General features: G+C 55.5%; 1 protein-coding gene across 1 annotated transcript in view; it reads right to left on the bottom strand.

Annotated features, from left to right (window-relative positions):
* The window catches only part of LOC141162647 (uncharacterized), a 40,137-nt gene that overhangs the window by 8,422 nt on the left and 7,057 nt on the right, over window positions 1-24,658 (bottom strand). Inside the window, exons 2-4 of the mRNA XM_073648976.1 lie at window positions 24,183-24,470; window positions 13,482-13,754; window positions 13,148-13,198 (exon numbers count right to left, since the gene is read on the bottom strand). Coding sequence (XP_073505077.1) covers window positions 13,148-13,198; window positions 13,482-13,754; window positions 24,183-24,470 — 612 coding nt within the window. The remainder of the gene's footprint in view (window positions 1-13,147; window positions 13,199-13,481; window positions 13,755-24,182; window positions 24,471-24,658) is intronic.

Here is a 24,658-nt window from a genome sequence, read left to right as displayed (position 1 = left end):
CCCCCACTACACGACCCGCTCCCCCAATACACGACCCGCTCCCCAATACACGACCCGCTCCCCCACTACACGACCCGCTCCCCCACTACACGACCCGCTCCCCCACTACACGACCCGCTCCCTCACTACACGACCCGCTCCCCCACTACACGACCAGCTCCCCCACTACACGACCCGCTCCCCCACTACACGACCCGCTCCCTCACTACACGACCCGCACCCCCACTACACGACCCGCTCCCTCACTACACGACCCGCACCCCCACTACACGACCCGCTCCCTCACTACACGACCCGCACCCCCACTACACGACCCGCACCCCCACTACACGACCGCTCCCCCACTACACGACCCGCTCCCCCACTACACGACCCGCTCCCCCACTACACGACCCGCTCCCCCACTACACGACCCGCTCCCTCACTACACGACCCGCTCTCTCACTACACGACCCGCTCCCTCACTACACGACCCGCTCTCTCACTACACGACCCGCTCCCTCACTACACGACCCGCTCCCCCACTACACGACCCGCTCCCCCACTACACGACCCGCTCCCCCACTACACGACCCGCTCCCTCACTACACGACCCGCTCCCCCACTACACGACCCGCTCCCCCACTACACGACCCGCTCCCCCACTACACGACCCGCTCCCCCACTACACGACCCGCTCCCCCACTACACGACCCGCTCCCTCACTACACGACCCGCTCCCCCACTACACGACCCGCTCCCCCACTACACGACCCGCTCCCCCACTACACGACCCGCTCCCCCACTACACGACCCGCTCCCTCACTACACGACCCGCTCCCCCACTACACGACCCGCTCCCCCACTACACGACCCGCTCCCCCACTACACGACCCGCTCCCCCACTACACGACCCGCTCCCCCACTACACGACCCGCTCCCCCACTACACGACCCGCTCCCCCACTACACGACCCGCTCCCCCACTACACGACCCGCTCCCCCACTACACGACCCGCTCCCCCACTACACGACCCGCTCCCTCACTACACGACCCGCTCCCCCACTACACGACCCGCTCCCCCACTACACGACCCGCTCCCCCACTACACGACCCGCTCCCCCACTACACGACCCGCTCCCCCACTACACGACCCGCTCCCCCACTACACGACCCGCTCCCCCACTACACGACCCGCTCCCTCACTACACGACCCGCTCCCCCACTACACGACCCGCTCCCCCACTACACGACCCGCTCCCCCACTACACGACCCGCTCCCCCACTACACGACCCGCTCCCCCACTACACAACCCGCTCCCTCACTACACGACCCGCTCCCTCACTACACGACCCGCTCCCCCACTACACGACCCGCTCCACCACTACACGACCCGCTCCCCCACTACACGACCCGCTCCCCCACTACACGACCCGCTCCCCCACTACACGACCCGCTCCCTCACTACACGACCCGCTCCCCCACTACACGACCCGCTCCCCCACTACACAAAAGAGAAGTGATTAAAGATTCCCTTAAAGCTATTTCCTCTTCCTGCCGCGCAGAGGACAAAGCTTCCTCTTTATGTAAAACTATCTCAGATAAGGAAATGCCAAAGGGAATAAAATCCTCCCCAAAAAATAAAAGTCCAGTCCCAGACGGCCCTCCCTCCTCCTATTATGTCCTGTTTGGAGCTGAGCTTCTGCCGTATCTGATAAAATGATGCAGTGAGGTCTTATCTCGGAGCCCCATTCATGACCAGGACTTTGGCTGCACAAATCTCCATGGAAAGATCCTTCATTGTTCAGTCAATATACTCCGAGCTGAATGCAGACTGGAACGTTTTCAGAAGATATTGGCCCTAAGACTTTTGCTCTCCATAGTAATTTGCCCAGATCAGTTTGGTTTTGTTCCAAGCAGAGAAGATAAAGAAGAGCACCGTGCGTCTGGTCCATCATGGTCATACGTCTAATCCCCCCTATTGCTCCTGGGCATGGATGCAGTAAAGGCGCGGGACAGGGCGGAGTGGATCTATACAGGAAACATTTCATCTCTCCCAACAATCCATCTCCGAGGTATTTACAATGCATCAAAAACTCTCAAAGTCCTGGTTAATGATTGAACATCACTCCAGAAACTCAGAGTAGACGCAGGGATCCTTGGAGTGAAGTTTGGTAGACCTGACCACAAATCTGCAGCATACGCTGGTGCCTACTTCTTATGATTATCAATCCTAGAAATACCCTCCCAGCGGAGCGAGCCACCATAGAAATATATGGGACACGCTCAAACTTCAAGGAGAGATGAGGAAATCTCAAATACTCAACATCTCATCACCGATTAGAGAAACAGCACAGTTGGGCTTTGTGCACATGACGTCTCTTTCAGGAACTTAGCACCACAAAAGCTCCCCATAAAATGTGCATAATGCACAGAAATGTGAATACGCCATGTGCACCATGATCAGTCTTATAAGTTAGCACAGATATGTATCTCTCCTAGTTGAGAAGGGTCCACACTGCGACCACGGCCGCCTTCCCCAGCGACCACGGCCATCTTCCCCAGCGACTACGGCCGCCTTCCCCAGCGACCACGGCCACCTTCCCCAGCGACCACGGCCATCTTCCCCAGCGACCACGGCCGCCTTCCCCAGCGACCACGGCCGCCTTCCCCAGCGACCTCGGCCGCCTTCCCCAGCGACCACGGCCGCCTTCCCCAGCGACCACGGCCGCCTTCCCCAGCGACCTCGGCCGCCTTCCCCAGCGACCACGGCCGCCTTCCCCAGCGACCACGGCCGCCTTCCCCAGCGACCTCGGCCGCCTTCCCCAGCGACCACGGCCACCTTCCCCAGCGACCACGGCCGCCTTCCCCAGCGACCACGGCCACCTTCCCCAGTGATCTTGGCCGCCTTCCCCAGCGACCACGGCCGCCTTCCCCGGCGACCACGGCCACCTTCCCCAGTGATCTCGGCCGCCTTCCCCAGCGACCACGGCCACCTTCCCCAGTGATCTCGGCCGCCTTCCCCAGCGACCACGGCCGCCTTCCCCAGCGACCTCGGCCGCCTTCCCCAGCGACCACGGTCGCCTTCCCCAGCGACCACGGCCGCCTTCCCCGGCGACCTCGGCCGCCTTCCCCAGCGACCTCGGCCGCCTTCCCCAGTACTTTTGTCTATTTACTTTTCCATGTTCTCCTTAGCGATCCTTGTCTGATGAAGGTCCAATTTGTGGTAATTTGGACAAATTTCTTCCAGTGGAGTGCTGAGTACCTTTCTCATGGCATGTTCAGTCTTATGCCACGTTCTTTAACTGCTTAAATGTTCAGAAACCCTGGAGTCATGAGAAGAAGCGACCTGCTCGTTTGCTCCTATACTTGAGAGTAAAAGAGTAAAAGACGCCAGTGGTGGAGTCCCACCAGTACTAAACCATACAGCTCCTTAATCTCAAGCTGGTCCATCCCTTACATCTCTTGGGTCTACAGGAAAATCCTTAAAAAGTATAATTTGGCCTAAAATTACTTAACTCCTATAAGCTCTCCCAAAATATCTACCACAAACTGTTGTCATTTCTTTCAGTAAACTCCTCTCTGGCTTTTTGTAGGGATCACAACAATCTTGGGAGTCTCGCACCACCCAAAGGTGGCAATCCATCTTCAAAGAATATCAGTCTGGATCAGACGCCTTCCTACAAAACCTGGATCCACGTAGAAGAAGGAACTCTCTCTTCCTTCCAGAGAGATGATATTGTTGGATCCAGAGACATCCAGAATCTTAAACATTTGTATCCCGCTCACAGCAACTGAGAGAAGAGAAGATTCTCCGACACAGAAATCCTCAGACTTCTCTCAGCTCCTACACAAGTGTCCAAATGTGTACAGCTGCAGGAAAATGGTTATAAGACCCTTATGAGATGGCACTGGCCATGATAAAACTAAATAACAACGTCAACCCTAAATCCTGGAGGTGTAAAGAAGAAATAGGCTCCGTTCTCCACCTGTGGTGGTCCTTCACTCAACACCTTCTGGTATGAGGTCCATGAAGCTGTCATACATTTAGTTGGGATTTCTCTTCTCTTTTTCCTCCTAAACTGCATTTATCACGACTGATGCTTGTTGGGAAGTGGTCAGGGTATTAATCCCCCTCACTGGATATCCAGTAATCCCCCATCTCTTCTCAATTGGAAACAAAGTGGAACTAATCTATGGATTAGAGGAATTTGTGAGTTAGGAGTTTAAGAGACAGATACAGTCCAGTAAAATCTGGGCCCCGTTGGTCGCTGTTAAGAAACAGGTTCTCAGTTACTCCACACGTAGGGTCAAAGGTTTTTTAAAACCTCCTCTATCTCTTGAAGCAACTTGTAAAATTCTCACATGACGTCCTTCAGAAGGAAGCACATCCTAGGAAAATGAATGACTACATGTCACACCTCTGTCTTCAGTTTTACTAAGTCATGGCAGAAAGGCTTCTCACCCCACCTCATCCCCTCCATTCACCCCCCATTACCTTCCCCCCTCATCCCCTCCATTCACCCCCATTACCTTCCCCCCTCATCCCCTCCATTCACCCCCCATTACCTTCCCCCCTCATCCCCTCCATTCACCCCCCATTACCTTCCCCCCTCATCCCCTCCATTCACCCCCATTAACCTCCCCCCTCATCCCCTCCATTTACCCCCTATTACCTTCCCCCCTCATCCCCTCCATTAACCCCCCATTACCCTCCCCCCTCATCCCCTCCATTCACTCCCCCTCATCCCCTCCATTCACCCCCCTTACCTTCCCCCCTCATCCCCTCCATTCACCCCCCATTACCTTCCACCCTCATCCCCTCCATTCACCCCCCCAACCCCTCCATTCACCCCCCATTACCTTCCCCCCTCATCCCCTCCATTCACCCCCCATTACCTTCCCCCCTCATCCCCTCCATTCACCCCCCCTTACCTTCCCCCCTCATCCCCTCCATTCATCCCCCATTACCTTCCCCCTTCATCCCCTCCATTCACCCCCCATTAACTTCCCCCCTCATCCTCTCTATTAACCCCCATTACCCTCCCCCCTCATCCCCTTCCATTAACCCCCATTACCCTCCCCTCTCATCCCCTCCATTCACCCCCCCTTACCTTCCCCCCTCATCCCCTCCATTCACCCCCCATTACCTTCCCCCTCATCCCCTCCATTCACCCCCAATTATCTTCCCCCTTCATCCCCTCCATTAATCCCCCCTTACCCTCCCCCCTCATCCCCTCCATTAACCCCCCATTACCCTCCCCCCTCATCCCCTCCATTCACCCCCCATTACCTTCCCCCCTCATCTCCTCCATTCACCCCCCATTACCCTCCCCCCTCATCCCCTCCATTAACCCCCCATTACCCTCCCCCCTCATCTCCTCCATTCACCCCCCATTACCCTCCCCCCTCATCCCCTCCATTCACCCCCCATTACCCTCCCCCCTCATCCCCTCCATTCACCCCCCATTACCTTCCCCCCTCATCTCCTCCATTCACCCCCCATTACCCTCCCCCCTCATCCCCTCCATTAACCCCCCATTACCCTCCCCCCTCATCCCCTCCATTCACCCCCCATTACCTTCCCCCCTCATCCCCTCCATTCACCCCCTTTACCTTCCCCCCTCATCCCCTCCATTCACCCCCATTACCTTCCCCCCTCATCCCCTCCATCCACCCCCCATTACCTTCCCCCCTCATCCCCTCCATTCACCCCCCATTACCTTCTCCCCTCATCCCCTCCATTCACCCCCCATTACCTTCCCCCCTCATCCCCTCCATTAACCCCATTACCCTCCCCCCTCATCTCCTCCATTCACCCCCCATTACCCTCCCCCCTCATCCCCTCCATTAACCCCCCATTACCCTCCCCCCTCATCCCCTCCATTAACCCCCCATTACCCTCCCCCCTCATCCCCTCCATTCACCCCCATTACCTTCCCCCCTCATCCCCTCCATTCACCCCCCATTACCTTCCCCCCTCATCCCCTCCATTCACCCCCCATTACCTTCCCCCACATCCCCTCCATTAACCCCCCCATTACCTTCCCCCCTCATCCCCTCCATTCACTCCCCATTACCTTCCCCCCTCATCCCCTCCATTCACCCCACCTTACGTTCCCCCCTCATCCCCTCCATTCACCCCCCATTACTTTCCCCCCTCGTCCCCTCCGTTCACTCCCCATTACCTTCCCCCCTCATCCCCTCCATTAACCCCCCATTACCCTCCCCCTCATCCCCTCCATTCACCCCCCATTACTTTCCCTCCTCATCCCCTCCATTCACTCCCCATTACCTTCCCCCCTCATCCCCTCCATTCACCCCCCATTACTTTCCCCCCTCATCCCCTCCATTCACCCCCCATTACCTTCCCCCCTCATCCCCTCCATTCACTCCCCATTACCTTCCCCCCTCATCCCCTCCATTCACCCCCCATTACCTTCCCCCCTCATCCCCTCCATTCACCCCCATTACCTTCCCCCCTCATCCCCTCCATTCACTCCCCATTACCTTCCCCCCTCATCCCCTCCATTAACCCCCCATTACCTTCCCCCCTCATCCCCTCCATTCACCCCCATTACCTTCCCCCCTCATCCCCTCCATTCACCCCCCCATTACCTTCCCCCCTCATCCCCTCCATTCACCCACCATTACCTTCCCTCCTCATCCCCTCCATTCACCCCCCCATTACCTTCCCCCCTCATCCCCTCCATTCACCCCCCATTACCTTCCCTCCTCATCCCCTCCATTCACCCCCATTACCTTCCCCCCTCATCCCCTCCATTCACTCCCCATTACCTTCCCCCCTCATCTCCTCCATTCACCCCCCATTACCTTCCCCCCTCATCCCCTCCATTAACCCCCCATTACCCTCCTCCTCATCCCCTCCATTCACCCCCCATTACTTTCCCTCCTCATCCCCTCCATTCACTCCCCATTACCTTCCCCCCTCATCCCCTCCATTCACCCCCCATTACTTTCCCCCCTCATCCCCTCCATTCACCCCCCATTACCTTCCCCCCTCATCCCCTCCATTCACTCCCCATTACCTTCCCCCCTCATCCCCTCCATTCACCCCCCATTACCTTCCCCCCTCATCCCCTCCATTCACCCCCATTACCTTCCCCCCTCATCCCCTCCATTCACTCCCCATTACCTTCCCCCCTCATCCCCTCCATTCACCCCCCATTACCTTCCCCCCTCATCCCCTCCATTCACCCCCATTACCTTCCCCCCTCATCCCCTCCATTCACCCCCCCATTACCTTCCCCCCTCATCCCCTCCATTCACCCCCCATTACCTTCCCTCCTCATCCCCTCCATTCACCCCCATTACCTTCCCCCCTCATCCCCTCCATTCACTCCCCATTACCTTCCCCCCTCATCTCCTCCATTCACCCCCCATTACCTTCCCCCCTCATCCCCTCTATTCACCCCCATTACCTTCCCCCCTCATCCCCTCCATTAACCCCCCCATTACTTTCCCCCCTCATCCCCTCCATTCACCCCCCATTACCTTCCCCCCTCATCCCCTCCATTCAACCCCATTACCTTCCCCCCTCATCCCCTCCATTAACCCCCCCATTACCTTCCCCCCTCATCCCCTCCATTCACCCCCCATTACCTTCCCCCCTCATCCCCTCCATTCACCCCCCATTACTTTCCCCCCTCATCCCCTCCATTCACTCCCCATTACCTTCCCCCCTCATCCCCTCCATTCACTCCCCATTACCTTCCCCCCTCATCCCCTCCATTCACCCCCCATTACCTTCCCCCCTCATCCCCTCCATTCACCCCCATTACCTTCCCCCACATCCCCTCCATTAACCCCCCCATTACCTTCCCCCCTCATCCCCTCCATTCACTCCCCATTACCTTCCCCCCTCATCCCCTCCATTCACCCCCCATTACCTTCCCCCCTCATCCCCTCCATTCACCCCCCATTACTTTCCCCCCTCATCCCCTCCATTCACTCCCCATTACCTTCCCCCCTCATCCCCTCCATTAACCCCCCATTGCCCTCCCCCTCATCCCCTCCATTCACCCCCATTACCTTCCCCCCTCATCCCCTCCATTCACCCCCCATTACCTTCCCCCCTCATCCCCTCCAATCACCCCCATTACCTTCCCCCCTCATCCCCTCCATTCACCCCCCATTACCTTCCCCCCTCATCCCCTCCATTCACCCCCCATTACCTTCCCCCCTCATCCCCTCCATTCACCCCCATTACCTTCCCCCCTCATCCCCTCCATTCACCCCCCATTACCTTCCCCCCTCAACCCCTCCATTCACCCCCATTACCTTCCCCCACATCCCCTCCATTAACCCCCCCGTTACCCTCCCCCCTCTTTACCATCTTACCCTTATTACTTATTATATACAGCTTGAAGCTATATAATCTTTTTTTTTGTATTAATAGAAGACAGAAGATTGGTTTAGTTCCACTGATTATCAACAAAAGAGAGCAATGGATCAACCAAGAAGATCTACCGCCCTCCGTAAGAGGCTCTCCCGTTCTTCTCCTCTATGTCCGCCCCGGAGAGACTCTAACAATAATTTACTGCATCGCTTCATGGAATCTATTCTATCAATGTTTTTGTGCTGTTTATATCATATGGACTTTGTTCGATTTTTTTTCTTTTATATTTTTTTGTTCTTCCTGTTTTCATTATTCTGAAAATCTCAATAAAAGGAATTTAAAAAAAAGATAAAAATATAGAAAAGAGTTCAGAAGAGGAAAGACGAGAGTTAGAGAGCAGATAAAGAGTTCACCAACTGATCACCGGTAACTCGTTTTACAGGCTGCTATGTACAGTGGTATAAGAAGGATACAGAAGATGGGTCAGGATGGGAGAGATAATGATGATAGACTAGAATAAACTCATCACTGGGAACTCATCCTGGAGACTCACATGTACAATGATACATGGAGGATGCAGAAAATGCTCCATGTAACGGTTGAAGGTAAGAATGAGCAATGATAACACATTCAGCAGTCTGCTTTGTACTGTGATACATAAAGGATGTAGAAGTTGACACAGAAGAGGAGAGATAAGGGTTACAGACCAGAATAAGCTCACTGGTGGATCACTGTTAACACTTTCTGCAATCTACGGCACTGTGATACATAGAGGATGTAGAAGATGATTCAGTAGAGAAGAGATTAGGCTTACACATGAGAATGAGCTCACAGACATCACTGGTGAGCGGTAACACATTTTGTTTTCTGTTGCGCTAAGCAACATATTGGATGTAGAAGATGGTTCATGAAAGTAGAAATAAGCGTTTCAATCCAGAGCTCCCTCACTGACAGATTACTGGTAACACATCCTGCAGTCTGCTATGTACTGTGATATATAGAGGATGCAGAAGACAAACCGGCCAGAAATTATAATGGAACACTACCAGAAAAATGATTTTGTAAATAAAATAATGTAATAAGTCTCCGTCGCATCAGGTAAAAGCATCAAATCAATGGACTGCAAGCATCATATCTGCATCTATCTAACTGGCTCTGGTCACTTTGGTCTCATGGAGGAGCAAAGACGGAGTGCATCATTACCATCATTTACAGAAGATAATGCAGAAAAGGTGGAGACGTGGTCAGGATTATTATCAGGGCGAGATTAAAACAGGAAAACAGTAAGGAGGCACTAATGTGTTACAAGGAAAAAACGAGAACCTGCAAAAAACAAATAAAAATAGCGAAGGAGGAAACAGAGAGACGTATTGCTAGGGAAAGTAGATCCAATCCCAAACTGTTCTTTACGTATATAAATAGTAAAAGGATTAAATCGGATAATATTGGACCGATAAAAAGTGATGAAGGCAAAATCATAGAGAAAGATGAGGATAAAGCTAATCTATTAAATAAATTTTTTTTCGACAACTTTCACAAAGGAAAAAGAACTAACAGGCGAAATGAGAAGTGAGAAGCTTAATCCTCCACTAAGTATGACAAATCTAACCCAAGCTGGGGTACAGGAACGCCTCAGTAACATTAAAATAATCACCAGGACCTGATGGCATACACCCACGGGTACTAAGGGAACTAAGTAATGTGATAGACAGACCCTTATATCTTATATTTAAGGACTCTGTTGAGACTGGGTCTGTGCCACTTGATTGGCGACAGGCGAATGTAGCGCCAATATTCAAAAAGGGAGCGAAAAGTGACGCCGGAAACTATCGGCCGGTGAGTCTGACGTCCGTTGTGGGCAAAATTTTTGAAGGCTTTATTAATGAGGCAATTACGGAGCATCTTGATGCTAATAATTTATTAACCCCGAACCAACATGGATTCATGAGGAATCGCTCCTGCCAAACAAACCTGATTGACTTCTACGAGGAGGTTAGCTCTCGAGTAGATCAGGGGGAACCAGTGGATGTCGTGTATCTCGACTTCTCAAAAGCGTTCGATAGCGTGCCACATAATAGGTTGGTATACAAAATGAGAATGATGGGGCTGGGGGAAAATGTCTGCAAGTGGGTAGCTAACTGGCTAAAGGATAGAAGGCAGAGGGTGGTTATAAATGGAATATTCTCAGATTGGGTAAGCGTCACTAGTGGGGTACCACAGGGGTCTGTACTAGGCCCAATGTTATTTAATATCTTTATTAACGACATAGTCAACGGGATAAATAGTAAAATATCAATATTTACAGATGACACAAAGTTATGTAAAACAATTAATACAAAAGAGGACAGTGCAGACCTACAGAGGGATTTGGATAAGCTGGGTAGGTGGAGCATTAAATGGCAAATGAGGTTTAACGAGGAGAAATGTAAGGTCATACATATGGGAAGGAAAAATGGAAGTCACCAGTACTCACTGAATGGGAAATCATTGGGGAATTCAGAGATGGAGAAGGACTTGGGCATCTTGATTGATAGCAAACTAAATTGGAGTGCCCAAAGTCAGGCGGCTGCTGTAAGGGCAAACAGGGTAATGGGATGTATCAGAAGAGGTATAGCTGCAAAGGAGGAGAACATTGTTCTTCCACTGTACAAAGCACTGGTCAGACCACACTTGGAATACTGTGCTCAGTTATGGGCCCCAATATATAGAAAGGATAGAAATGAGCTTGAAAAGGTACAAAGGAGGGCAACAAAATTAATAAGGGGAATGGAGGGACTGCAATACCCAGAGAGGTTGGCAAAACTAGGACTATTCAGCCTGGAAAAGAGAAGGTTGAGGGGGGACATAATAAATGTGTACAAATATGTTAGGGGACAGTATAGAGACCTTGCCCGGGATTTGTTCAAAAGGAGGGATATTACGGTAACAAGAGGGCACTCACTAAGACTGGAAGAGAAAAGGTTTCAGCACCAGCATAGGAAGGGGTTCTTTACGGTAAGAGCAGTGAGAATATGGAATTCACTGAGTGAGGAGACGGTAATGTCGGATTCACTAAACCAGTTCAAGCTGGGACTGGATGCATTTCTAGATACCAGGCAGATTTCTGCATATACTTAAAAATAGAATAAAATAGTAGGTTGATACAGGGATTTATTCTGACTGCTGGTTTCAGAGTCGGGAGGGAATTTTTCCTCAGGTGAAGATTGGCTAAATCATTTGGGGTTTTTGCCCTCCTCTGGATCAACTTTAGCAATTACAGAACTAACAGGTCGAACTTGATGGACGCAAGTCTTTATTCAGCTTTACAAACTATGTTACTATGTTACTATGTTACTATATACCTCCATGTTATGTTCATCCAGATAAAGAAAGTATTTACAAAGAAAGATGAGTCAGGAGAGCGGACAGATCCTCATTAAGGTCTCACTTTTCCATCTTTTCGAGTGGAGTTGATGCATAAACCATTCATGTAAGAAGAGAACATGAGATGGAGTGTAAATCTGAAGATCCGTATGTGGCGCCCTGCTGTGCATTGGTGCCACAGATCCCAGAGGGGTGCATGGACGGATTTCTCCACAAGAGGCCCTCATAGCATTCACACACCTCCACCTTCCACCTCAGACCAGCAGAGGGAGCCCGTTAGGGATATATAAAGGGAAGGTGGAGCTAGGCAGTTCAGTCTGAAGTCCACAGAGAGTGAAGCCTGTGTGAAGTCTGCTGCAGCCAGAGAGGTTGTCAGGTCAGTTCAGACTCAGTGAGCTCAGATTAGTGAGCCTAGGGCGCGCCGACGCCACAAGAACGGTGAAGAGTAGCGAGGCCTACTGCCCGTGTGAAGCCTAGTGAGGGCCCCGAGCGTGGCCAAAGGCAAGTGGAGTAAGCAAGCTACATAGGGGGCAGAGGAGCTTAACCAGCTCACCCTAAAACCATTTACCGGACACCGGGTCCGCATCTGCAGGGATCCTTTACATCCAGCAGAAACAACCGGAACCCCTGGCGAACTATATGTCCCAGGAACACCAAAATCTGATTACGTACCAGGGTCAGGAGTCACGGAGGACCAAGAGATCGGAGAGTGTGATCTCCAACAGAAGGCCCTACCACCAGGTCAGCAGGTGCAAGACAGAGACCAAGTTAGACCTAGCTCCAGGCAGGTCAGAAACTTATCAAAGAAAGGCAAGGAACAGGAGGCCCCACACCTGCTCACTGGGGAGAGTCCTGATATGCATCCTTCACCCTACAGTGCCTTGGATCGTGCCAGAACCACCACCAGTAAAGGTACTGAAGTGAACTGTCGTGTGTGTGCCTATTCTTCCTCTGACCCGGCTGGGTCCCCTCTGTCCTGCATCCCCTACACTCACGCTGCCCTGAGGCCCCGCTCCACCAGTGGGGAGCCTCACCAACTAAGCTGCCTAAACACCGGCCTCAGAGTACTGTAGCAGCACTGGTGATCCTCACCAGACACCACGGGTGGAGTCACGAACATTCCCCTATTCCATACCATTTTCCCCCTTCTTTTAATAGTGACCCCAGGGTACGGGCACCGCGACATCCCCCAGAGTCAGGCAATAAGGCCCGGGCGCCGAGTCGTCCCCATCCCCTGGGCGCATCATGTATATTACACCGGACCTTCTGGTTGTGTCATCGGCATCTTACCGGGAGACCTGAAGCTACTATTAGAAGTCACCACTAATGGGACTGGTACTGAAATAGAAAAGACTCGTGACCGTGAGAAGACGACGCTTCAGTCCAGTGGTCGTAGTTGATCTCCGGCAGCCTCTCGGCTTCTCGTCACGTCTTGTAGGGTTTACCTGTCCTCCTGCCGCCAGACGAGGATTCAGACGAGGTTGAATCACGACGACCTTGTAAATAGAAAAGAAATCCTGAATGTTATTCTGTTTACTATAAAGTTAGAAGGCTTCCCCCGGTGCGATCCACGTCAGTGCACCAAGCAGTGATAGAGACCACCGGCCGGAGGAATGCTGACCCTGACATGTGCATGCTACATACTGTATATACTAACCCACAATATTCAGTTCTATGTTCTGTCTACCACCGAGTAACACTACTCCTTCTCCACCTTTATAAGACACGGTCAGTGAGACCATTTGCCCACCTTATCCTTCTTGACCCCACGGCTGGTACCTGTGTTGCTATGTGGAGCGTTGTTGATGATGTCCTTCAGCTTATCCAGCTTGTTTTTCAAGGAGTTGTGGGCGTCGTGCATCTGGGCAGAGATCGGTGATTCACTAAAGCTCGGATCGGGTCCGGTCAGATTGGCCGATTCCTTCTCCCGCTCACTGATGAGGATCAGTTCGGTGGCGTAGGCATCCAGCCGCTGCTCCTCTAATATTCGCCTTTTGTTACTGTCACCGCTGTCCTCCACGTCATCCACCAGCACAACCACATTACTTCTCCCTGAGCAAAGACAGAAGATATTAAAATATAGGGTGCCACATTCACATAAACTGGCCCTGGTGTCAGACCCCACATACACTGGCCCTGGTGACAGATCCCACATAGAGTGGCCCTGGTCCCAAACCCCACATACACCGGCCGTAGTGTCAGATCTCACATACAACAGCCCTGGTCTCAGACCACACATACACCGACCCTGGTGTCAGACCCCCACATACACTGGCCCTGGTATCAGACCCCACATACACCGGCCCTGGTGTCATACCCAACATACACACGCCCTGGTGTCAGATTCCACATGCCCCGGGCCTGGTCCCAGACCCCACATACAATGGCCCTGGTCCCAGACCCCACCAACACCTGCCCTGGTCCCAGACCCCACATACATTGGCCCTGGTCCCAGACCACAAATACACCGGCCCTGGTGTCAGACCCCACATACACTGGCTCTGGTCCCAGACCCCACAGAGACTGGCCGTGGTGACAGACCTCACATACACTGGCCCTGGTGTCAGACCCCACATTCACCAACCCTGGTGTAACATCCCTGGCGGCATGCTTGCATAGTGCACCACCTCCCACTATGCAAGACCGCAATCTTACCCACCAGTCCAGCCTGCAAACCTTGCTCCAGTTCATGCTGTGTGCATGTCTCTTGTCTGACTGCTTAGGGCAGCGTCCCGGTTACTTCCTGATTCTTATAGCTGCTGTGGGCGCACTCCTAATGCGTCTCCAGCCTATTGTTGTGAGTCACTGAATATTTAAACCCACTCCACCCAGAAGGAGGTGCCTGAGCAACACTATCTATCAGTGTGCTCCTTGCCTCTGAGTTGCCAGGTCTTGTCCTGTATTTTGCCTGTTTCAGCCACCCTGGGGGCTGCATACCCAGGCCTGTTATCTCTGACTTCTAGTCAGTTTCTGCCACCCTGGGGGCTGTATACCCAGGCCTGTTACCTGTGACTTCTAGTCTGTTTCCACCTCTGGGGGCTGTATGCCCAGGCTCGTTCCTGTATCTCGTTGCAGTGTCAGTTCCTGTCTGAACTGTCTCCTAGCCTGTTACCTGTTTGTCTCTATGTCCATACCTTCCCTTTTCCTGCTGTGTCTGAACCTGCACCTAACTCCAACTCATTGTCTCTGTACTTCTGTTTGTGAGTTTTGTGTCCACTCGCTACTTTATTGTAAGTACCTTGTGTGTATCTGGTTCTGCTTGTCCCTTTTCCCTTCCTCCGTATCTACCTCCTGTGTTCTAGCCATCTTTCTGTATTTTCCAGTCTGTTTCATGTGAACAGAGCCCTGTCCTCTCTGCCTGCACCTGCAGCCCTGTTCTGCTCTGCTTGCTCACCGCGCCAGCGGTTTCTCTCTGCTTTGCCTTGCCCACCGCTCCGGCGGTTCCTATCTGATCAGCCTTGTCCACCGGACCTGTGGTTTCACTCTGCTCTGCTTGCTCACCGCACTTGCGGTTTCGCTCTGCTCTGCCTTGTTCACCGCTCCGGCGGTTCCTCTCTGCTCTGCCTTGTCCACCGCTCTGGCGGTTTCGCTCTGCTCAGCCTTGTCCACCACACTTGCGGTTTCGCTCTGCTTGCTCACCGCACCTGCGGTTTCGCTCTGCACTGCCTTGTCCACCGCTCCAGTGGTTCCTCTCTGCTCTGCCTTGTCCACCGCTTCCGCGGTTTCGCTCCGCTCTGCTTGCTCACCGCACCAGCGGTTCCTCTCTGCTCTGCCTTGTCCTCCGCTCCGGCGGTTCCTCTCTGCTCTGCCTTGTCCTCCGCTCCGGTGGTTTCGCTTTACTCTGCTTGTCTACCACATCTGCTGCTCTGTCCCTTTCTCCTAGTCTGTATTGGACCTTATCCAGCCTGCGCTCCAACCTGGTAGTATCTCCCTGTCTGCACTCCAGCCGTGCTGGCCAGTATCTCGCTGTCTGCACTGCAGCCGTGCTTGCCAGTACTCACCTGTCTGCATACCAGCCGTGCTTGCCAGTACCCACCTGTATGCATACCAGCCGTGCCTGCCAATACCCACCTGTCTGTATGCCAGCCTAACCCACCTGTTCCTGCATTCCCCGGTGTGGGTCAACAGCTGTGACCGGGGTCTGACCTGGAGTAGCACCTGGTCCCTCTGCTCGGTTCCTCCTTGGTTCACGGAGTCGAATGAGCCGCCGGATCGGGTTGATACTTAGTTACGCCCCTCCAGGCACTCCTCGGTTCATGGTACAGTGGGATCACTAATCACGCTCACGCCAGTCAGTCCAGGCGCGAGCGTAACGCCTGGTCCCAGACCCCACATTTACTGGCTCTGGTGTCAGATCCCACATACGCCGGCGGCCCTGGTGTCAGACCCCACATACACTGGCCCTGGTGTCAGAACCCCACATACACTGGCCCTGGTGTCAGACTCCACATACACCGGCCCTGGTGTCAGAACCTACATACACCGGCCCTGGTCCCAGACCCCACTTACACCTGCCCTGGTCCCAGACCCCACATTCACCAGCCCTGGTGTCAGACCCCACATACACTGGCCCTGGTGTCAGAACCCCACATACACTGGCCCTGGTGTCAGACTCCACATACACCGGCCCTGGTGTCAGAACCTACATACACCGGCCCTGGTCCCAGACCCCACTTACACCTGCCCTGGTCCCAGACCCCACATTCACCAGCCCTGGTCCCAGACCCCACATACACCGGCTCTGTTCCCAGACCATACATACACCGGCCCTGGTGTCAGACCCCACATACACCGGCCCTGGTGTCAGATCCAACATACACCGGCCCTGGTGTCAGACTCCACATACACCGGCCCTGGTATCAGAACCCACATACACCGGCCCTGGTGTCAGACCCCACATACACCGGCCCTGGTGTCAGGCCCCACATACACTGGTCCTGGTGTCAGACCCCACATACAGCGGCTCTGGTGTCAGACCCCACATACACTGGCCCTGGTGTCAGACCCCACATACACCGGCCCTGGTGTCAGGCCCCACATACACTGGTCCTGGTGTCAGACCCCACATACAGCGGCTCTGGTGTCAGACCCCATATACACCGACCCTAATGTCAGACCCCATATACACCGGCCCTGGTGTCAGACCCCACATACATCGGCCCTGGTCCAAGACCCTACATACACCGGCCGTGGTGTCAGACCCCACATACACCGGCTCTGGTGTCAGACCCCACATACACCGGCCCTGATGTCAGACCCCACATACACCGGCTCTGGTGTCAGATCCCACATACTCCGGCCCTGGTGTCAGACCCAACATACACCGGCCCTGGTGTCAGATTCCACATACACCGGCCCTGGTGTCAGACCCCACATACTGCGGCCCTGGTGTCAGACCCCACACGCACCGGCCCTGGTTCCAGACCCCACATACATCGGCCCTGGTCCCAGATCCCACATTCACCAGCCCTGGTCCCAGACCCCACATACACCGGCTCTGGTCCCAGACCCTACATACACCGGCCCTGGTGTCAGACCCCACATACACCGGCTCTGTTCCCAGACCATACATACACCGACCCTGGTGTCAGACATCACATACATCGGCCCTGGTGTCAGACTCCACATACATCGGCCCTGGTTTCAGACCCCACATACATCGGCCCTGGTGTCAGACCCCACATACATCGGCCCTGGTCCAAGACCCTACATACACCGGCCATGGTGTCAGACCCCACATACACCAACTCTGGTGTCAGACCCCACATACACCGGCCCTGATGTCAGACCCCACATACACCGGCTCTGGTGTCAGATCCCACATACTCCGGCCCTGGTGTCAGATCCCACATACACAGGCCCTGGTGTCAGATCCCACATACTCCGGCCCTGGTGTCAGATCCCACATACATCGGGCCTGGTCCCAGACACCTTATACACCGGCCCTGGTCCCAGACCGACCCCACATTCACCGGCCCTGGTGTCAGACCCCACATACACCGGCCCTGGTGTCAGACCCCACATACACCGGCCCTGGTGTCAGACCCCACATGCACCAGCCCTGGTGTCAGACCTCACATACAACGGCCCTGGTGTCAGACCCTACATACACCGGCCCTGGTGTCAGACCCCACATACATCGGCCCTGGTGTCAGACCCCACATACACCGGCCCTGGTGTCAGACTCCACATACATCGGCCCTGGTGTCAGACCCCACATACACCGGCCCTGGTGTCAGACTCCACATGCATCGGCCCTGGTGTCAGACTCCAAATACATCGGCCCTGGTTTCAGACCCCACATACATCGGCCCTGGTGTCACAGACCCCACATACACCGGCCCTGGTGTCAGACCCCACATACACCGGCCCTGGTGTCAGACTCCACATGCATCGGCCCTGGTGTCAGACTCCACATACACCGGCCTTGGTGTCAGACCCCACATACACCGGTCCTGGTGTCAGACCCCACATACACCGGCCCTGGTGTCAGACCCCACATACACCGGCACTGGTGTCAGACCCCACATACACCGGCCCTGGTGTCAGACCCCACATACACCGGCCCTGGTGTCAGACCCCACATACACCGGCACTGGTTCCAGACCCCACATACACCGGCCCTGGTCCCAGACCCCACATTCACCAGCCCTGGTCCCTGATCCCACATACACCAGCTCTGGTCCCAGACCATACATACACCGGCCCTGGTGTCAGACCCTACATACACCGGCCCTGGTGTCAGACCCCACATACATCGGCCCTGGTGTCAGACCCCACATACACCGGCCCTGGTGTCAGACTCCACATACATCGGCCCTGGTGTCAGACCCCACATACACCGGCCCTGGTGTCAGACTCCACATGCATCGGCCCTGGTGTCAGACTCCAAATACATCGGCCCTGGTTTCAGACCCCACATACATCGGCCCTGGTGTCACAGACCCCACATACACCGGCCCTGGTGTCAGACCCCACATACACCGGCCCTGGTGTCAGACTCCACATGCATCGGCCCTGGTGTCAGACTCCACATGCATCGGCCCTGGTGTCAGACTCCACATACACCGGCCTTGGTGTCAGACCCCACATACACCGGTCCTGGTGTCAGACCCCACATACACCGGTCCTGGTGTCAGACCCCACATACACCGGCCCTGGTGTCAGACCCCACATACACCGGCACTGGTGTCAGACCCCACATACACCGGCCCTGGTGTCAGACCCCACATATACCGGCCCTGGTGTCAGACCCCACATACACCGGCACTGGTTCCAGACCCCACATACACCGGCCCTGGTCCCAGACCCCACATTCACCAGCCCTGGTCCCTGATCCCACATACACCAGCTCTGGTCCCAGACCATACATACACCGGCCCTGGTGTCAGACCCAACATACACCGGCCCTGGTGTCAGATCCCACATACACCGGCCCTGGTGTCAGACCCCACATACTGCGGCCCTGGTGTCAGACCCCACACACACCGGCCCTGGTTCCAGACCCCACATACATCGGCCCTGGTCCCAGATCCCACATTCACCAGCCCTGGTCCCAGACCCCACATACACCGGCTCTGGTCCCAGACCCTACATACACCGGCCCTGGTGTCAGACCCCACATACACCGGCCCTGGTGTCAGACCCCACATACACCGGTCCTGGTGTCAGACCCCACATACTCCGGCCCTGGTGTCAGACCCCACATACATCGGCCCTGGTGTCAGACCCCACATACACCGGCCCTGGTGTCAGACCCCACATACACCGGCCCTGGTGTCAGACCCCACATACACCGGTCCTGGTGTCAGACCCCACATACACCGGCCCTGGTGTCAGACCCCACATACACCGGCCCTGGTGTCAGACCCCACATACATCGGCCCTGGTGTCAGACCCCACATACAACGGCCCTGGTGTCAGACCCTACATACACCGGCCCTGGTGTCAGACTCCACATGCATCGGTCCTGGTGTCAGACCCCACATACATCGGCCCTGGTGTCAGACCCCACATACATGGGCCCTGGTGTCAGACCCCACATACATCGGCCCTGGTGTCAGACCCCACATACATCGGCCCTGGTGTCAGACCCCACATACACCGGCCCTGGTGTCAGACTCCACATACATCGGCCCTGGTGTCAGACTCCACATACATCGGCCCTGGTGTCAGACCCCACATACATCGGCCCTGGTGTCAGACCCTACATACACCGGCCCTGGTGTCAGACTCCACATACATCGGCCCTGGTGTCAGACTCCACATACACCGGCCCTGGTGTCAGACTCCACATGCATCGGCCCTGGTGTCAGACTCCACATACATCGGCCCTGGTGTCAGACCCCACATACACCGGCCCTGGTGTCAGACCCCACATACATCGGCCCTGGTGTCAGACTCCACATACACCGGCCTTGGTGTCAGACCCCACATACACCGGCCCTGGTGTCAGACTCCACATACATCGGCCCTGGTGTCAGACTCCACATACACCGGCCTTGGTGTCAGACCCCACATACACCGGCCCTGGTGTCAGACTCCACATACATCGGCCCTGGTGTCAGACCCCACATACACCGGCCCTGGTGTCAGACCCCACATACACCGGCCCTGGTGTCAGACCCCACATACACCGGCCTTGGTGTCAGACCCCACATACACCGGCCCTGGTGTCAGACTCCACATACATCGGCCCTGGTGTCAGACTCCACATACATCGGCCCTGGTGTCAGACTCCACATACACCGGCCCTGGTGTCAGACCCCACATGCATCGGCCCTGGTGTCAGACCCCACATACACCGGCCCTGGTGTCAGACCTCACATACACCGGCCCTGGTGTCAGACTCCACATACACCGGCCCTGGTGTCAGACCCCACATGCATCTGCCCTGGTGTCAGACCCCACATACACCGGCCCTGGTGTCAGACCCCACATGCATCGGCCCTGGTGTCAGACCCCACATACACCGGCCCTGGTGTCAGACTCCACATACACCGGCCCTGGTGTCAGACTCCACATACACCGGCCCTGGTGTCAGACCCCACATACACCGGCCCTGGTGTCAGACCCCACATGCATCAGCCCTGGTGTCAGACCCCACATACACCGGCCCTGGTGTCAGACCCCACATACACCGGCCCTGGTGTCAGACTCCACATGCATCGGCCCTGGTGTCAGACCCCCCACATGCATCGGCCCTGGTGTCAGACCCCACATACACCGGCCCTGGTGTCAGACTCCACATACACCGGCCCTGGTGTTAGACTCCACATACACCGGCCCTGGTGTCAGACCCCACATACACCGGCCCTGGTGTTAGACTCCACATACACCGGCCCTGGTGTTAGACTCCACATACACCGGCCCTGGTGTTAGACTCCACATGCATCGGCCCTGGTGTCAGACCCCCCACATGCATCGGCCCTGGTGTCAGACCCCACATACACCGGCCCTGGTGTCAGACTCCACATACACCGGCCCTGGTGTTAGACTCCACATGCATCGGCCCTGGTGTCAGACCCCCCACATGCATCGGCCCTGGTGTCAGACCCCACATACACCGTCCCTGGTGTCAGACCCCACATACACCGGCCCTGGTGTCAGACCCCACATGCATCGGCCCTGGTGTCAGACCCCACATACACCGGCCCTGGTGTCAAACTCCACATACACCGGCCCTGGTGTCAGACCCCACATACACTGGCCCTGATGTCAGACCCCACATACATCGGCCCTGGCATCAGACCCCACATACACTGGCCCTGGTGTCAGACCCCACATACATCGGCCCTGGTGTCAGACTCCACATACACCGGCCATGGTGTCAGACCCCACATGCATCGGCTCTGGTGTCAGACCCCACATACATCGGCCCTGGTGTCAGACCCCACATACATCGGCCCTGGTGTCAGACTCCACATACACCGGCCCTGGTGTCAGACTCCACATGCATCGGCCCTGGTGTCAGACCCCACATACATCGGCCCTGGTGTCAGACCCCACATACACCGGCCCTGGTGTCAGACTCCACATACACCGGCCCTGGTGTCAGACCCCACATACACTGGCCCTGGTGTCAGACTCCACATACACCGGCCCTGGTGTCAGACCCCACATACATCGGCCCTGGTGTCAGACTCCACATACACCGGCCCTGGTGTCAGACCCCACATACACCGGCCCTGGTGTCAGACCCCACATACACCGGCCCTGGTGTCAGACCCCACATACACCGGCCCTGGTGTCACACTCCACATACACCGGCCCTGGTGTCAGACCCCACATACATCGGCCCTGGTGTCAGACCCCTCATACACCGGCCCTGGTGTCAGACTCCACATGCATCGGCCCTGGTGTCAGACCCCACATACACCGGCCCTGGTGTCAGACTCCACATACACCGGCCCTGGTGTCAGACCCCACATACACCGGCCCTGGTGTCAGACCCCACATACACTGGCCCTGGTGTCAAACCCCACATACATCGGCCCTGGTATCAGACCCCACATACACCGGCCCTGGTGTCAGACCCCACATACATCGGCCCTGGTGTCAGACTCCACATACATCGGCCCTGGTGTCAGACCCCACATACATCGGCCCTGGTGTCAGACTCCACATACATCGGCCCTGGTGTCAGACCCCACATACATCGGCTCTGGTGTCAGACCCCACATACATCGGCCCTGGTGTCAGACCCTACATACATCGGCCCTGGTGTCAGACTCCACATACACCGGCCCTGGTGTCAGACCCCACATACACTGGCCCTGGTGTCAAACCCCACATACATCGGCCCTGGTATCAGACCCCACATACACCGGCCCTGGTGTCAGACCCCACATACATCGGCCCTGGTGTCAGACTCCACATACATCGGCCCTGGTGTCAGACCCCACATACATCGGCCCTGGTGTCAGACTCCACATACACCGGCCCTGGTGTCAGACCCCACATACACCGGCCCTGGTGTCAGACCCCACATACATCGGCCCTGGTGTCAGACTCCACATACATCGGCCCTGGTGTCAGACCCCACATACACTGGCCCTGGTGTCAGACCCCACATTCATCGGCCCTGGTTTCAGACTCCACATGCATCGGCCCTGGTGTCAGACCTCATATACATCGGCCCTGGTGTCAGACCCCACATACATCGGCCCTGGTGTCAGACTCCACATACATCGGCCCTTGTGTTAGACCCCACATACACCGGCCCTGGTGTCAGACCCCACATACACTGGCCCTGGTGTCAGACCCCACATACACCGGCCCTGGTGTCAGACCCCACATACATCGGCCCTGGTGTCAGACCCCACATACATCGGCCCTGGTGTCAGACCCCACATACATCGGCCCTGGTGTCAGACTCCACATACATCGGCCCTGGTGTCAGACTCCACATACATCGGCCCTGGTGTCAGACCCCACATACACCGGCCCTGGTGTCAGACCCCACATACATCGGCCCTGGTGTCAGACTCCACATGCATCGGCCCTGGTGTCAGACCCCACATACATCGGCCCTGGTGTCACACTCCACATACATCGGCCCTGGTGTCAGACCCCACATACACTGGCCCTGGTGTCAGACCCCACATACACTGGCCCTGGTGTCAGACTCCACATGCATCGGTCCTGGTGTCAGACCCCACATACATCGGCCCTGGTGTCACACTCCACATATATCGGCCCTGGTGTCAGACCCCACATACTTCGGCCCTGGTGTCAGACTCCACATACATCGGCCCTGGTGTCAGACCCCACATACACTGGCCCTGGTGTCAGACCCCACATTCATCGGCCCTGGTGTCAGACTCCACATGCATCGGCCCTGGTGTCAGACCCCACATACATCGGCCCTGGTGTCAGACCTCATATACATCGGCCCTGGTGTCAGACCCCACATAAATCGGCCCTGGTGTCAGACTCCACATACATCGGCCCTTGTGTTAGACCCCACATACACCGGCCCTGGTGTCAGACCCCACATACACTGGCCCTGGTGTCAGACCCCACATACACCGGCCCTGGTGTCAGACCCCACATACATCGGCCCTGGTGTCAGACTCCACATGCATCGGCCCTGGTGTCAGACCCCACATACACCGGCCCTGGTGTCAGACCCCACATACATCGGCCCTGGTGTCAGACTCCACATGCATCGGCCCTGGTGTCAGACCCCACATACACCGGCCCTGGTGTCAGACCCCACATACATCGGCCCTGGTGTCAGATCCATTCTGTTCTTGGCTTATTACATATTACGTGTCTTATTCAGAAGGACCTCCCGGTCACTAATCTTCCTGTCCTCACACTGTGACTGGGTGGATGACAGTTGTGTCTGAGGTCCTCTTCGTGCTTCCCTCCACTGCTGGGCTCTGACCAAGGTGGGGAATCGAGGGCCCAGTTACCATATGAGCCGTCGCTTTCATGGAGATGAGTTAGGTGTTGTATGAGCTTTTGTCTCCTTACCGAGGTGATCTGACAGATCCTTCAGCTCATTGTCATACAGAGAATCGGTCACGTTTGCGATATTCAGGCGCCCTCTCCTCTTGGTGTGATACACGATGGCAAACGAGCTGTGAGACAGTCCGGTGATGAAGTCCCTGCCACTGTTGGAGATATAGATTGAATGGACATTCGCCACCACATTGTAAATCATCCACCCTCGGAGCAGGTTCTGCAGCCACTTGTAATTGGCCTCCCCATCTCTGGAGAAGATCCCGACCTCGTGCTTTTGGTTTCCAGTCATTTTATCTCCTGTGGAGAAATCATAGGAAATATTTCATGTTTATGAGGATGGGGGATAGATAAAGGATGCATGAGCTGTCACCAGCCAGTATCTGTAGTGCTTTTGGGTGCGGTGGAGTTTGATGGAGAATTATGTTCAGAGAAATAGTGAATGTGCTATAAATATATAAAGGGACTTCAATTAGGGAACGTGATAG

The sequence above is a fragment of the Phyllobates terribilis genome, unplaced genomic scaffold (assembly GCF_046119375.1).
Source record: "Phyllobates terribilis strain yellow unplaced genomic scaffold, ASM4611937v1 Scaffold_9__5_contigs__length_417890890, whole genome shotgun sequence".
Classification (NCBI taxonomy): domain Eukaryota; kingdom Metazoa; phylum Chordata; class Amphibia; order Anura; family Dendrobatidae; genus Phyllobates; species Phyllobates terribilis.
Note: the sequence above shows the minus strand (reverse complement) of the source record. Positions and strands in the feature narration are given on the sequence as shown.